The sequence below is a fragment of the Ovis canadensis genome, chromosome 4 (genome assembly GCF_042477335.2).
Source record: "Ovis canadensis isolate MfBH-ARS-UI-01 breed Bighorn chromosome 4, ARS-UI_OviCan_v2, whole genome shotgun sequence".
Taxonomy (NCBI): Eukaryota; Metazoa; Chordata; class Mammalia; order Artiodactyla; family Bovidae; genus Ovis; species Ovis canadensis.
This window is the reverse complement of record NC_091248.1, coordinates 84,152,225-84,165,246: the sequence shown is the minus strand read 5'-3', so window position 1 is coordinate 84,165,246 and position 13,022 is coordinate 84,152,225. Positions and strand designations below refer to the sequence as shown.

The following is a 13,022-nucleotide window of genomic DNA, read 5'->3' as shown; positions in this document are numbered from 1 at the left end:
ACTGTAAGGCAAGTCAATTTTTTAATTAAAAAATTATGTAGCATAAACAATGCTAATGAGCCAAAAGTCCCATGAGATTAGGACTGTATCTGCTTCATTTTAACATTCCATTCACTTTTCATAAATGTACATCCACTCACTTGAAACACTTCAAGCAGAACCTTTTGTAATATAGAGTTTTGAAGATTTTCTTTGTCCTCGTTTTTAATAATAGTTCACCATTTTCTTCTCAAGTTGTCAACTTGATGATATATGGCATTTTTTTAAAAGCCCTAAAATCCTTAAATGAATCACCATAAATAAATACCTGGAAGTTCTTCATAAATTTCATCATCAATTGGCAGACTCCTTGTTGGTGAACTGCTTGGGAGAGGATGATCGACATCATCGTACAGCTCTCCTCTTTCCTCATCATCCTCAGGAATAACATCAGACCCCATATCTACAAAACATGTTTCAGGAAGTAAAACTTTAAAGAATGCAAAAGTTATTTTCCAAACCTTATTACCTAAATTAATGCAGCCCTACAGAGTCACAATGTTGATATATGTTAGTTACATCCTTAACTTGAACATTTTAGAAATTGATTTATGTATAAACACGTGAATTTAAAAGTTACTAAATGGTACTTGCAGAAAAGATGCTTTTATTAATCTGAAGTCAATGGTATGTATTACCAGTCATATTCTGCCAGTCATTTCTCACAGAAGTCAATGAGCTTCTGTATATGAAACTCCAACTTATTCAGTTATTCAATACTCAAAGACTGTGATACCTTGTTCAACGGGTTGCTCTTACCTTGTAACACAAAGTTCAGCTGCTGCACCCATTCTTCGGCATCTTTGGGAGAAGCTGCAGTGAACTAAGGAAAAACAAACAATAGCAATAAAAAAATCACCACCATAATGAAAAGTATGTTGCCTCCTTTTTGTTTCTATAAGACCATTAGTAATTCTTTTCATGTCTAGTACTACTTTTCTTGCAAGGATGCTTCTTATAATGTACAGTTAATTTTGACAAATTTACGTAATTGAAGCAGAGGATGATGGATTTGAAACTCTGATCAGCAGCTGGCAGCTGTGCAGGAAAAAAGCTGCTTCTCTTCATCAATGTCAAAGACAGAACTGATGAACAAAATTTGCCCTTGACAATTAGAAGACACCCATGAATTTCTTTAGACTGCTGGGTACAGCTTTCTTAAAAATGTTCTTGTCAGATTCCAACACATTAACTGACAACTTAATTAACTGGCTTTCAACTACAATCTCAGATATTTAAAACTTATTAAACATACATTCCATATTGATGCTAGCTGATAGCTCTTGACTTGCAGAGCTGATATGTGTCTTTACCTTCATTTTCTCCCACAACTCTAAGCAATACAATATGCATTAACACTCTGATATTTTTCTTTTGACAATTTCACTCTTTCTGCCATGTAATTCTTTTAAAAAATCACTCAGTTCCATTAAAATAGGTATAAAATGCAACATGTGAAGTAATTGATGAATTACATATTCTCCTGTTCTCTTTCAAGAAGATATCACTTGAACTAATCTGAATTTTTTTTTAAATTTATTTCCTCTTATATGAATCTTTAATGTTTAAAACCCTGTGTTTTATTATTATTAACCTGTCAGGAAGAGTTGTTTTAACAAAATGTTAATGTCTTCAAAAATGAAAACAGGAAGTCTTATCAACTTAATTTCAAGGCAACATAAAAACTCCAACCTGATAGATACGCTTATCAGGAGCAGAGATTTCAAAACAGCAATCTTTCTTTCCATCCTTCCTAAGAGTGTTATTCATCCTGACATTGTAGCCGTCTATTGCAAATTCACCTTTCTGCTGTTTGTCTGTTTAAGATGAAACAAAAGTTAGAATTTCATTTACTACAGTGAATATAAATGGCTAGTTGATTAATTTTTATATAGATTTTTTGATAAATTCTTGGAAAGAATATTTTTGGTCACACTGCTTTCATAGTATAATGCTTAAGTAACATTTCTAGCTATCGCTTTTAATTCTAGAGGTATTTGGAATGGTTGAGTTTAAAAAGGACTTCTTAGGGAACGAGAAGATGATGTCTATAGATGGTGGTCTTATTCAGAAGGAAGCAAGCAAATATGACAATTTCATGTAGGGAAAATCCAAGATTGGAACTCAGAACTTGCTAGACAAGCCCACTACAAATCCATGGCTCTTTCAGGTTTAGTACACCAGTGGGAAAACTTGTCTAGTTGAAAACCTGCTGGGCTTTTATTTACTATTAACTCTTTTCATCACCACCCTCCAATTCCCCCCACCTCCAAAAGCTTCTAAAACACAACTTTTCTGTTTTAGAAAAACCCCCTAAATTGGAACAAATCAAATTCTAATTTTAAAAAGCAAAGCAAAACAAGACTACTAATTATAAAGAAGATGTGAGGGAAACAAATATTTGAATGGAGAGGAGTGATAAAGCAAGTACAGAAGCATTTCTTACCAAAACAAAAGTAGGTTTCATAACCAGTCAGTGAACAGTTAAACTAGTAAAAACACATTTGAATCCCATATGGTGAAAAGTCAAAACAAAAGATGACTTCAGTTTTAGCCAGATATTACCATAAAGACAAATAAAGTAGGAATACAACAAAGGATTTAATGCTGAAACTGAAATTAGTCACCTTTCCTACTTTATCCAGTTATATGATTTTGAGAGAAAAGAGGCACTGCTATAGGATTACTTTCTAGGGTAGCGTACAATATTAAAATTCTGAATAAGAACAACTGAACTTTCACTGAGCTCAGGGGAAATAGAGAAATACTCTCGTATCATACAGTACAGGGCTCTCTCAGCTTAGGGCACCAGTAAAATATTATCTCCTTTTCTTACGTATACTAATGTAATGCCTGAAGTAAGAAGCATTTTCAAAAGGTCACTGAGATCATATCTTGTTCAAAACATCAAAGGAAAAAAAGTAGTAACTCCTGACTTAAATCTGCACATTCTAATCATATTCATCACAATTTACACCTCTTTAGATAATTGAAAAGCAATTCAAATTCAAAAATTTGAAGTTTACTTTGTAGAAAAAGTCTACATTAAACTCTGTGAGGTGAAAACTATAAAAATCAGAGTAAGAATTTCCCAAAGCATGTTTTATTGGATATTAACAGGTTTCTATGACCCAATAAGTTTGGGAAATGCTGAATTAAACAAAGTTATACAGGTTTTGTTAGTCCAGGCCTTCTTGAGGCCCTTAATATACTTATATACTGATCAAATTTCTGTGAGAAAATTTAGTATGCAGCATTCCCAAAATTATTTATCAACGGAACCCTTTTTGCACAGAGTATTTTATGGAACCAATACTCCCAGAACATAATTTGCAAAATGCCTAACTAGAAAAATATTGGGGAAAGGGTATTAAAATAATAATTATTGGTTAAGTACTGTTGGTTCTGAAATTCTCAAAGAAAAATTAATCATTTATTTATTCATTCAACAAATGTATACTGAGCACTTAAAACAAGTAAGGGAGCATTACAAGCATGGTGAGACAAAAGCCAGCAACACTGTACCAGACCTTTCCCACCTTCCCACTGAAACACACACACCCAACACTTTCCCATACACCAGATACAAATATAAGTGCTCGAGGAATATTAGTCAATGATCCACCACAATGAAAAAGGATTTACTTTTCGCTATAAAAAATAGAAGTTGTTGGAAGCAAAATATCAAAGACTTACAAGACAGTTCTGAGAGATTTCCTTAGACTTCCCAGGGAGCAGCGGGTGTGGGGAACATAGGATTTTCAAGGACCAGTTGGAGGAAAGAGGCTCCAGGACCGCACAAAGTCTCAATCACTCTACTCACCTAGTCCAACTGATTGAAAGTCCAGGCTTCCTACCTCCAAGCTGGGGCTAAAATTCTTAGCAATATAACATGAGTGGGGATGGAAGAGCACATGGAGTGGGAGTTTATGTCTGGAGATGCAAAATCAGCACTACAAAGACTGAGTTGGGAAGAGCTGTGATGAGCAGGATATCTTCTTGTGCTAGATTATTTTTAGACAACCCCCACCCAAAAATATGCTATGCACCATGTATCAGATGTTCTGTTAGAATCTAAGAGGAGGACATGAGCAGCCTCTAGTCAGATGAGCCAGAGAAAAGTCACTAACCCAATTGAGAGGTAAGCATACCGGATTATAGAGACTAGAATATCTATTATATATATCCTTGGCCAAGGATAAGTTAAAGAGGAAAAACCAACAAATGAAGACAGGTGTTATAAAAATGTTATGTAATACAGAACCATAACACAGCACTGAAGATATAGAAAGCAAGCACAAATGAGAAACAGTAATAAACTTTAGACAAGGTTTGCATCTCTTCTAAAGTTAAAAAAAAATCTGAATAAAATGAAATAATGTAAGATAAAAAGAGGAATGACTGAGACATGGAAATTGGAATAGAGCTGGTAAAATAAGGGGAAAATGCTGTTTAAGAGAATAGAAAATGCAGCAGCCAAATTCATAATGTATTAAGGTGAAAAAAATTGAAAATTGTGAACACTGATGAAAAATAAGATCAGGTATATATTTTAAAAACTTCCTCAGTAGGCGGGGGGCGGGGGGGGGGTGCGGAGAATAAGGGGAAAGATGAACAAAGGGAATATGATGAACATGGAAGACTGACAAAAATACAACATAAGAATAATGGGTGTTCCAGATGAAGGGTAGCATATAAACCAGTGCCAATAATCAAAGATATAACAGAAGAAAATTATACTCCATCAAAGAAAGACTTAAGTCTATAGAACAAAAAGTGTTGCTTAAACAAGTAAAAATAATAAGAAACTAATACCTAGACTCAGTCAGCTGATTATTGAGTGTTTGAGGATAAATAACGACCCCATAGATAGCAACCCACCAGGATGCCCCGTCCCTGGGATTCTCCAGGCAAGAATACTGGAGTGGGTTGCCATTTCCTTCTCCAATGCATGAAAGTGAAAGTGAAGTTGCTCAGTCGTGTCTGACTCTTCACAACCCCATGGACTGCAGCCTACCAGGCTCCTCCGTCCATGGGATTTTCCAGGCAAGAGTACTGGAGTGGGTTCCCATTGCCTTCTCCAATCATATAAATATCCAAGCGGGGGGTAGGAGCATGATAACAGAAAATGAAGAAAGATTCTTAACTCTTTCTCAGCTTTTTCAAATCCTTAACAATAAAGTAGCCATATTTCTAATTAGTCAACATGAGTTAGGAAGTTCAAGACAAAAAATGGGCAGACATGGCTATGCTAAGACTCCACTCTTCTCCATTCACATTAGCATCTCTTCAAGACAGAGAAAAAAGAGAAAACCTCAGCATCATATGGCACCACAGCAATTTACATATAGGCTAGTTCCACAGTACTTTCTGGGTCAGTTTCAAAGACACTTGTTGACTTAAAAATAGTTACGTGCCAATCAAATAGGAAGCAAGGGCGTAGAAGTTCATTTATACATAACCGTAATAGACTCATCAGATATTTTACCTAAGTAAACCTCCCAACTAGCAGAAATTTTAGTTTAGCACTTATAAGTGCCAAAACTTTATAAACTGTTGGATTTTGTAATGGAAATCATCTTGAAATATATGACAATTCTGTTAAACATAATTTAACATTTTCTTGATGATCTAGTAATACTAATTTGAGTATTAGTTTTTATAGTATGTTACAACATGTTCATGCCCTCAGGGTTTTTGAGGTGTCTGTCCTGCTATTAAATTTCTCTCAGCTTCTGTTTCACACTTTAACCTCGCCTGTATTATGCTGTTCGAATTTAATGACTACAGAACTGAAGACTGCCAGGAGAAACTAGGTAACGAAATCTGTTAAATTGGCAACTTAATTTTACACAATTCTAAAACAGTAGGTTCAAGGTAAAAAAGCAGTTGGCTCTGATCTCTTATAAAACAAAATGCATGACGTTAATGGTGGCTATTTCCTCCTACTTCTTCACTGACTTTTAGGTTTACAGCTGTGTTCTGGGGTGGGAGGTGGGGGTGTGGTTAAGGGCCAAAAAGACGTATCATAAGAAATTTAATACAGCATATCCCCTATATATCTTGAAATAATTCTAAGACAGAGAAGGTGTATATTATATCCCCAGCACTGATGAGAGGGGGAAAAAAACCTTAAAATAACCAACTTGTTCTCAGTCACACAACCAAAGCAGTAAAAGCCAGGACTGTAACATAAGTCTGACTCCAAAACCTTGCTTTTACAACCATTTCACACTGTCTCCTAGAAAGTGTTTCTCAAAATGTATTTCAAGAATCATCTATTGTAAAATCATCTCGGATGCCTGTTAAAAATGTAGAAATGGCTACCACTCTGTATCTCCTGTACAGGATTCCCTGGGGGTATGTCCAGGAAAGCAAGTTTTTAGCAAATAACCCAGGTGATTTTTTTATATACGTTAGTGTTTGCAAAACCACTGTTTGAGGAGATATAATTTACGAAGTCTCAGTTGATAAGTGTTACAGCTTGCATCTCCTCCTGCAACATGGGCCCAACTTTCTCAGCTTGCTTTGCCCATCTCTTAAACAGCCATGATGGTTATGCTCTAAATTCTGCTCTTTTCCTGCTTTACAGTACTCAGTGGGCAACCTCACCCAATCCCAGGGATTAAATTCCTATCAATATGCTTGTGACTCATAATTCTCTATTTTCAGTCCAGCTTCAGAACTGAATATCCAAATCTTCACCTTCTCACTATCCATGTTTCATCTCTTGAATGTCTTATAGGCACAATGTATACACCATGCCCACAACAGAGATCATCTTATCCTCATTTACGCTTTACTTGTGATCTTTCCTGTTGTGTTCTCCTACTACTCCATAAGCAGTACCTCCATTAAGTGAAGCCTCCAAACCAGAAAACTGAGCATCATTCTTAATTTCTCCCTTTTCTTAATCAAGTATTGCTATGTTATGTCCCTCTACCCCACTGTCGCTGCTGCTGCTGCTAAGTCGCTTCAGTCATGTCCAACTCTGTGCGACCCCATAGACGGCAGCCCACCAGGCTCCCCCGTCTTGGGATTCTCCAGGCAAGAACACTGGAGTGGGTTGCCATTTCCTTCTCTAATGCATGAAAGTGAAAAGTGAACGTGAAGTCGCTCAGTCATGTCTGACTCTTAGCAACCCCATGCCACCTCCCAAAAGCTAGCCAGTCCTATTTTTCTAGCAAATATGCTTGTTTTTCTCTTTTTTGCTGGCTCTGCAGAATATATGCTTAAAACACTATCCACTCTCCTACCATTTAAAATACAGTATAAATACAGCAACTAAATAATTCTAAATCATTTAGCACCCCTATGAGTTATGACCATTTGTCACTTGAGGATCTCTAGCATCTAAGTGTCTTTCCTATTTTTAGTCCTGAGATCTTTAGGGAGGAGAGCCCACTTCCCACCACAGAAGCTGGAGGGAAGTTAGATTTTCCCTCTTTCAGATCAGTCAAGCAGATACGCCAGCCTGGGTCCTAAATCTGAACTGAATAATAAAAGAATCAGGGAGGAGCTCAGAATCCATTTCCATTAGCAGCGCCTTCATCGATTGGCAGCAGGGTACAACAGCAACATCACAAGTCCTGGCTTGGCTGGGCCAGCAGTGTGTCCCAGTCAGATTGTCCCTGGAGGTACGGATTCGGCTGAAGTTCCAGCCACCTCGCCTCATTTAGTCCCTGCCTGCTTTTCTGAGCCCAGTTGTTTAGCCTTCTCATCAACTCTGTCTGAGAGCTGATATTCTCCCAATAAATTCTTTTTGTGTGTAAACAGAGTTGGTTTCTGTTGTTCATACCAAGAATGCTAATTTGGTACAAATGGTTAGCAAACAGAAAGATATGACATGTGTTCAGAACTTTTTGATAATATCTGCTTGTTACATTTAACAAGGCCTTTCCCTCTTAGTGATTAACTCATGCTAGTTTCATAAGTATTAATGCTCCCTAGTAAGAAAGAGGGAATTACAGCCCTTAATACTGTGGAATTACGCCCACTAAACTTTATCCAACTGATCAGTAAGTTGTTCTATGCCTTCAGTTAAAGACACACAAACATTTTCTCTGTTTACATAGCTCACATAAATGAGTTATACCATGAGGAAATATCAAATAATACAATTTAAAGTGAAAAATACTATATGACATATATATTTATTACTTAAGGGCCCCAAATGGCTCTGAAAAATAAACACAGGTAATATGTATAGGTCCAAAGGGAAGCACTTTAGTTAGAATTATAAGTTTGACTCATATGGCCCGGTGGCGGGAAATTTTAGATATTTCTAAAGCCCTTTATTTTTCTATAAAATAAAAGTACATTATAAGCATAAAAATCAAGCGGTTTCTGTATGCAGCCATACACCTTCAACCATAGCAATAAACCTGATTAAAAAAACAGTGCAGTATGAGGGAGCTATTAATTGAGAGTAAATAAATTACAGGCATTCTTGTAGACTGGAATTTAAATGTTTCTACTTTTGGAGGGCTATTCCTACTTTCCCTCTATGGCTTCCCTGGTGGCTCAGGGGTAAAGAATTTGCCTGCCAAGGAGGACATGCAGGTTCCATCCCTGGGTCAGAAATATCCCCTGGTGAAGGAAATGGGAACCCACTACAGTATCCTTGCCTGGGAAAACCCCATGGACAGAGGAGCCTGGTGGCCTCCATGGGGTTGCAGAGAGTCAGATACAACACTTTCCCACTACAACTGAAATTCAGATAATAATTATAGTCTATTAGACTATAATAGACTATATACTATATATACTATATATAGTATATATATACATATACGTACACCTATATACATATAGGTATTGTCAAGATAAATATTATATAGGGAATGTCTTAATATCCTATACATGTTATCCTCTTAGAGCCTTCTATGATAGAGGATTAATGACACTGCTGCTACAAAGGCAACATGAAAATGGCTAAGAACATCTGAGATAACTTGTGTCTCCTTCATGCACTTACAGTGGTAAACAACTCTGAATTCTCAGCCACTCTCAGCTTCAAAGCACATCTTGCCTCCAGTCTCACCTTCTTCTGACAGCGTCAACATGATCTTTCTAACATCCAATCAAAGTTTGTCATACCATCTACTCACCTTCAAGGCTTAGAAACATTAACTGTCCCTTATATAAAAAAGGCCAAACTTCTGACTAGGGAGTTCACCAGCTTGGTCCCACCGCTTCCCAGCTCATCAGCCTTCGTGTACATACTCACATATGTCTTCAGTCCATGTACAGATGGATGTGCTCAACTGCTCAGTTGTGTCCAACTCTTTGTGACCCCATGGTCCTGTGTCCATGATCTTATCATGGCAAGAATACTGCCATGGTTGCCATTTCCTCCTCCAGATATACAGATGTATACATATATTTTAAATCAAACCTGTCCTGTTTTACTGCAAACTGACCCATCATCATCAAACCTTTAATAAGACTTAATTTGTACATGAATATGTCCTCATGTTGAAGAAGTCCTACTAAATATCAGATGTATATTTTAACTTCTCTGTATTGCTACAGGGTAATAAAGGTCTTTTATTTAACATTTATTTTGATAGATTTTAAGTTAGTATTATATATCAAAATTATTTCACTTCTATCAGGTCAAATTATTTCTATTTCTTAAGGAACAACAAAGATATCATCTTTCCTTTTACAAACAACATTATAATATGAATTTTTTAAATGCCAGATTTGATTTACACATTTTATATATACTCATGATATAATTATAAAATGCTAATGCCCTGACCCAACAATCTGCCTCTATCAAATGAATCAGGAAGAAAGGTAAGCTTTTACAGCTGTTACTAAAGTTGTTGTTATAAAACAACAGAACTTCAAGTATACAAATAATATTATCATTCTAGCAATATTTTGTAGGTACTAAAAGAGAACTACGATGCCATTTCAACATCAAAACACTTTATAACTGTCATTCTCACTGACTGAACAGCTATGTCCTATTTTTCCTATCAGTGGTTAAATTGTAAGGGAAGTAAGAGAGCAGAGAGGTCAACTTCAATGGAAAATTTTATTTCCCTGCCGAGATAAAAACTTTATTTTAAATTATCTGTTAAAAGTAATTAACCTCCAATTAAAATAAATAAGTTTATATTTTAAAAAGCACTAACAAAAATGCCAAATATCAAAAAAAATAAAATAAAATAAAAGCCCTATTTTCTACTGACTTTCATTTTATATTGAAAAGATACTATAATGAAAAAGTTAAAACCACTGATACGCTAAATAATTTTTGATGTACATTTAGAATGACTCTTGTTTGAACCAAGGCTATCTGAAGCTGCCACATACTATATAGTGCTAGGGTTTTCTTTAACTGGGGAATAGGGGTAGAGACAGCAAAGCCTCTTAGGTGGAAAGAAAAGAGATACTTTGTACAAACTACCTACTACCCCCTTAAAAGTGGGAGGAGATTGGTTCATAATACTGATCCATGATTTCATAGAGGTTAAACAGAAAAATATGAGTTTGGAACAGGTTCCTAAATGAGCCATCACTTACAGGCATGTTGGAAGGGCTGGTAACCACCAAGTTAAGGAAAAGAGCATGGCTTTGGAGCGATAGGGACCTGCACTAACTAAATCCTCAATGTGCCTCTCAGCAGCCTGTGATAACCTCTCTTGCCTCGACTAGTTCAGTGCCACCCACTAAAACCAATTCTGGTCATAGAGCCCTATGCTTAAAAGGCATATTCAAGATAAAACACTTAGCAGGGCCCTTATTCTCATAAGGCTCTTGTCAATCTGATCCTAACCCACTTTTTCAGTCTTTTGTACTCCCTCCTTTCACTCTCTGTGACAGTCCTGATAAACGAGTTGAGTCATGACAATCAAATGAAGAGGAAAGAGATGAAAACAAGGATGTGATTTCACAAAGTGAGAAAGCATGTTATACAAAAGTATGTTTTTTATATATATTATCTTAAATGTTTATATATATATATATATATATACACACACCTCATAAAGGCTGCAAATGATTATGAATGATAAATACAGATAATATTTATGGGTACAAAGGTAATAGTATTATTCACCCTAGAGGCTGGAACTAGCCTTTCTAAGCTATGATTATCTTGATAGGCCCAAATGTTTTTTGGAACACAGTGAGTTAGAAAATGTGAACCACATAACTGTCAAAGAGTAACAAAGTACAGTTTAACCCAGTAAGTGGCATCAACTTTTCTGCACCTCTGTAATCCATTTATCTAAATCCTACTTAGCTGGAGGATCATAGTTCTCATATATCCAAATAGCTCTTTCCAAAGTTTAGATTAATGGTTCAAACATACAGTAAACATTGATGTACAAATTAGCTATCTGGTATCACATATAAAAACAAAAATTTCATGTGACATATACATTTTCTTGGGAAGAAAACAACACTAAGGAAATTAAGATCATGTCAAACAAGTAATTAAAAACTGTCTGAAGATAGATACCCACCTCCCAAGTCCCTAAAAGCCAGAAGTGGCCAAGAATTCCAATGAACTGCTAAAAACAGATCCGAAATCTCAGTGGAAACAGGAGGCTTCATAGTGACAGACAGGGAAGAGCTTAAGGAAATATAAACCAAATCTTCACAGATCCACATAAAAAGGGAATGAGAGAATAGTAGTTTTTAAAAAGCTGTGGTAGTGGCTAGATGGATCACAAAGTATTTAAAATACAAATTTAAAAGAATGTTATTACCTCAGGCCTCAAAAAACAAGAATAGAAATGGGAATTTAACTAACCTGGGTTTGATTCCCTGGGTTGGGAAGATCCCCTGGAGAAGGGAAAGGCTACCCACTCCAGTATTCTGGCCTAGAGAATTCTACGGACTGTATAGTCCATGGGGTCGCAAAGAGTCAGACACGATTGAGTGATTTTCACTATCACTTTCCCCTCAAATAACCAGAATTTATTTAGAGCATTAGCTTTTGAAATAAATATAAACGTGTCTTGGGGATTACATTTGGGGATAAATTATATTAGATTTGGGGAAGACTCTTGCTAATTTTTGACCTAACAGTTAGTATATACCAGTTAGGACTATGAGTGATGGAAGCAGATATTAGTATTCATTGATTTTTACAGAAATTAGAAATGAGAAGCTTAACTAACCAAAGTCACAAGGATTTGAAACCTCCCTCTCCTGGTCTTATGAAATAGAAAAAATTTCTTCACAGAAAAGTAAAATCTTGATCTCAGTTCACACTACTGTACAAAATTATATTTCTATAACAGTAACACCTTTATTATCTATGATAATCATAATTTAACATGGACTCTAAATTTTCTGATAAAATCATCTACTTAATTAAGTCTTAGCAGAAGAAAGAAGACTGTTGATAGTTGTTTACAGTTTACATTTCATGGATACCATTATTACAAATGAACATGTAAATTAGTAACAGAATGCAAACTAGCCACTAAATTAATTTCTAACTTGATAATCCCACTAACCAAAAGGTAGGACCAGTTTCTAGCATCATGCATTTATTTCAAATTTATCTGAAATATAATAATCATATCTGCCAATTTGATAATTAGGAAAAACCCTAAAATTTGAAAATAATATCAAATGAAATATAAACTTTCAAATGACACTGATAAGTAACAATTTCATGAGAAAGTTTATATTCAGTGATATTGGACTTTTATGCCTTTTTATCTCAAGTGTTCTTTCTGGAAATGAATGCTATATAACCCTTACTTTATAATATTCAACTTCTGACTTGTTTTTCCTAGATAAGAGCAAAACTAAGAAAGCTTACATTCTTTAAATTTTAGTATTTAGTATTACTTGTTCAAATAATGAACTTAAAATTATGTTAACTATGACTAAGTTATTAATTAGCAAATGAAGTTACAGAATGTTATTTTATTGTTTCTAAATTAGTGCAGTGATAATAGTGGTTAAGAGCATGGACTCTAAACATTATGTTTTAGGTTCAAATTTCA

The 13,022-nt window shown here is 35.5% G+C and overlaps 1 protein-coding gene across 1 annotated transcript in view; it reads right to left on the bottom strand.

The window, feature by feature from the left end:
- The window catches only part of SKAP2 (src kinase associated phosphoprotein 2), a 168,638-nt gene that overhangs the window by 55,110 nt on the left and 100,506 nt on the right, over nucleotides 1-13,022 (bottom strand). The window contains exons 7-9 of the mRNA XM_069588141.1: nucleotides 1,732-1,856; nucleotides 799-862; nucleotides 308-442 (exon numbers count right to left, since the gene is read on the bottom strand). Of these exons, the coding sequence (XP_069444242.1) occupies nucleotides 308-442; nucleotides 799-862; nucleotides 1,732-1,856 (324 nt within the window). The remainder of the gene's footprint in view (nucleotides 1-307; nucleotides 443-798; nucleotides 863-1,731; nucleotides 1,857-13,022) is intronic.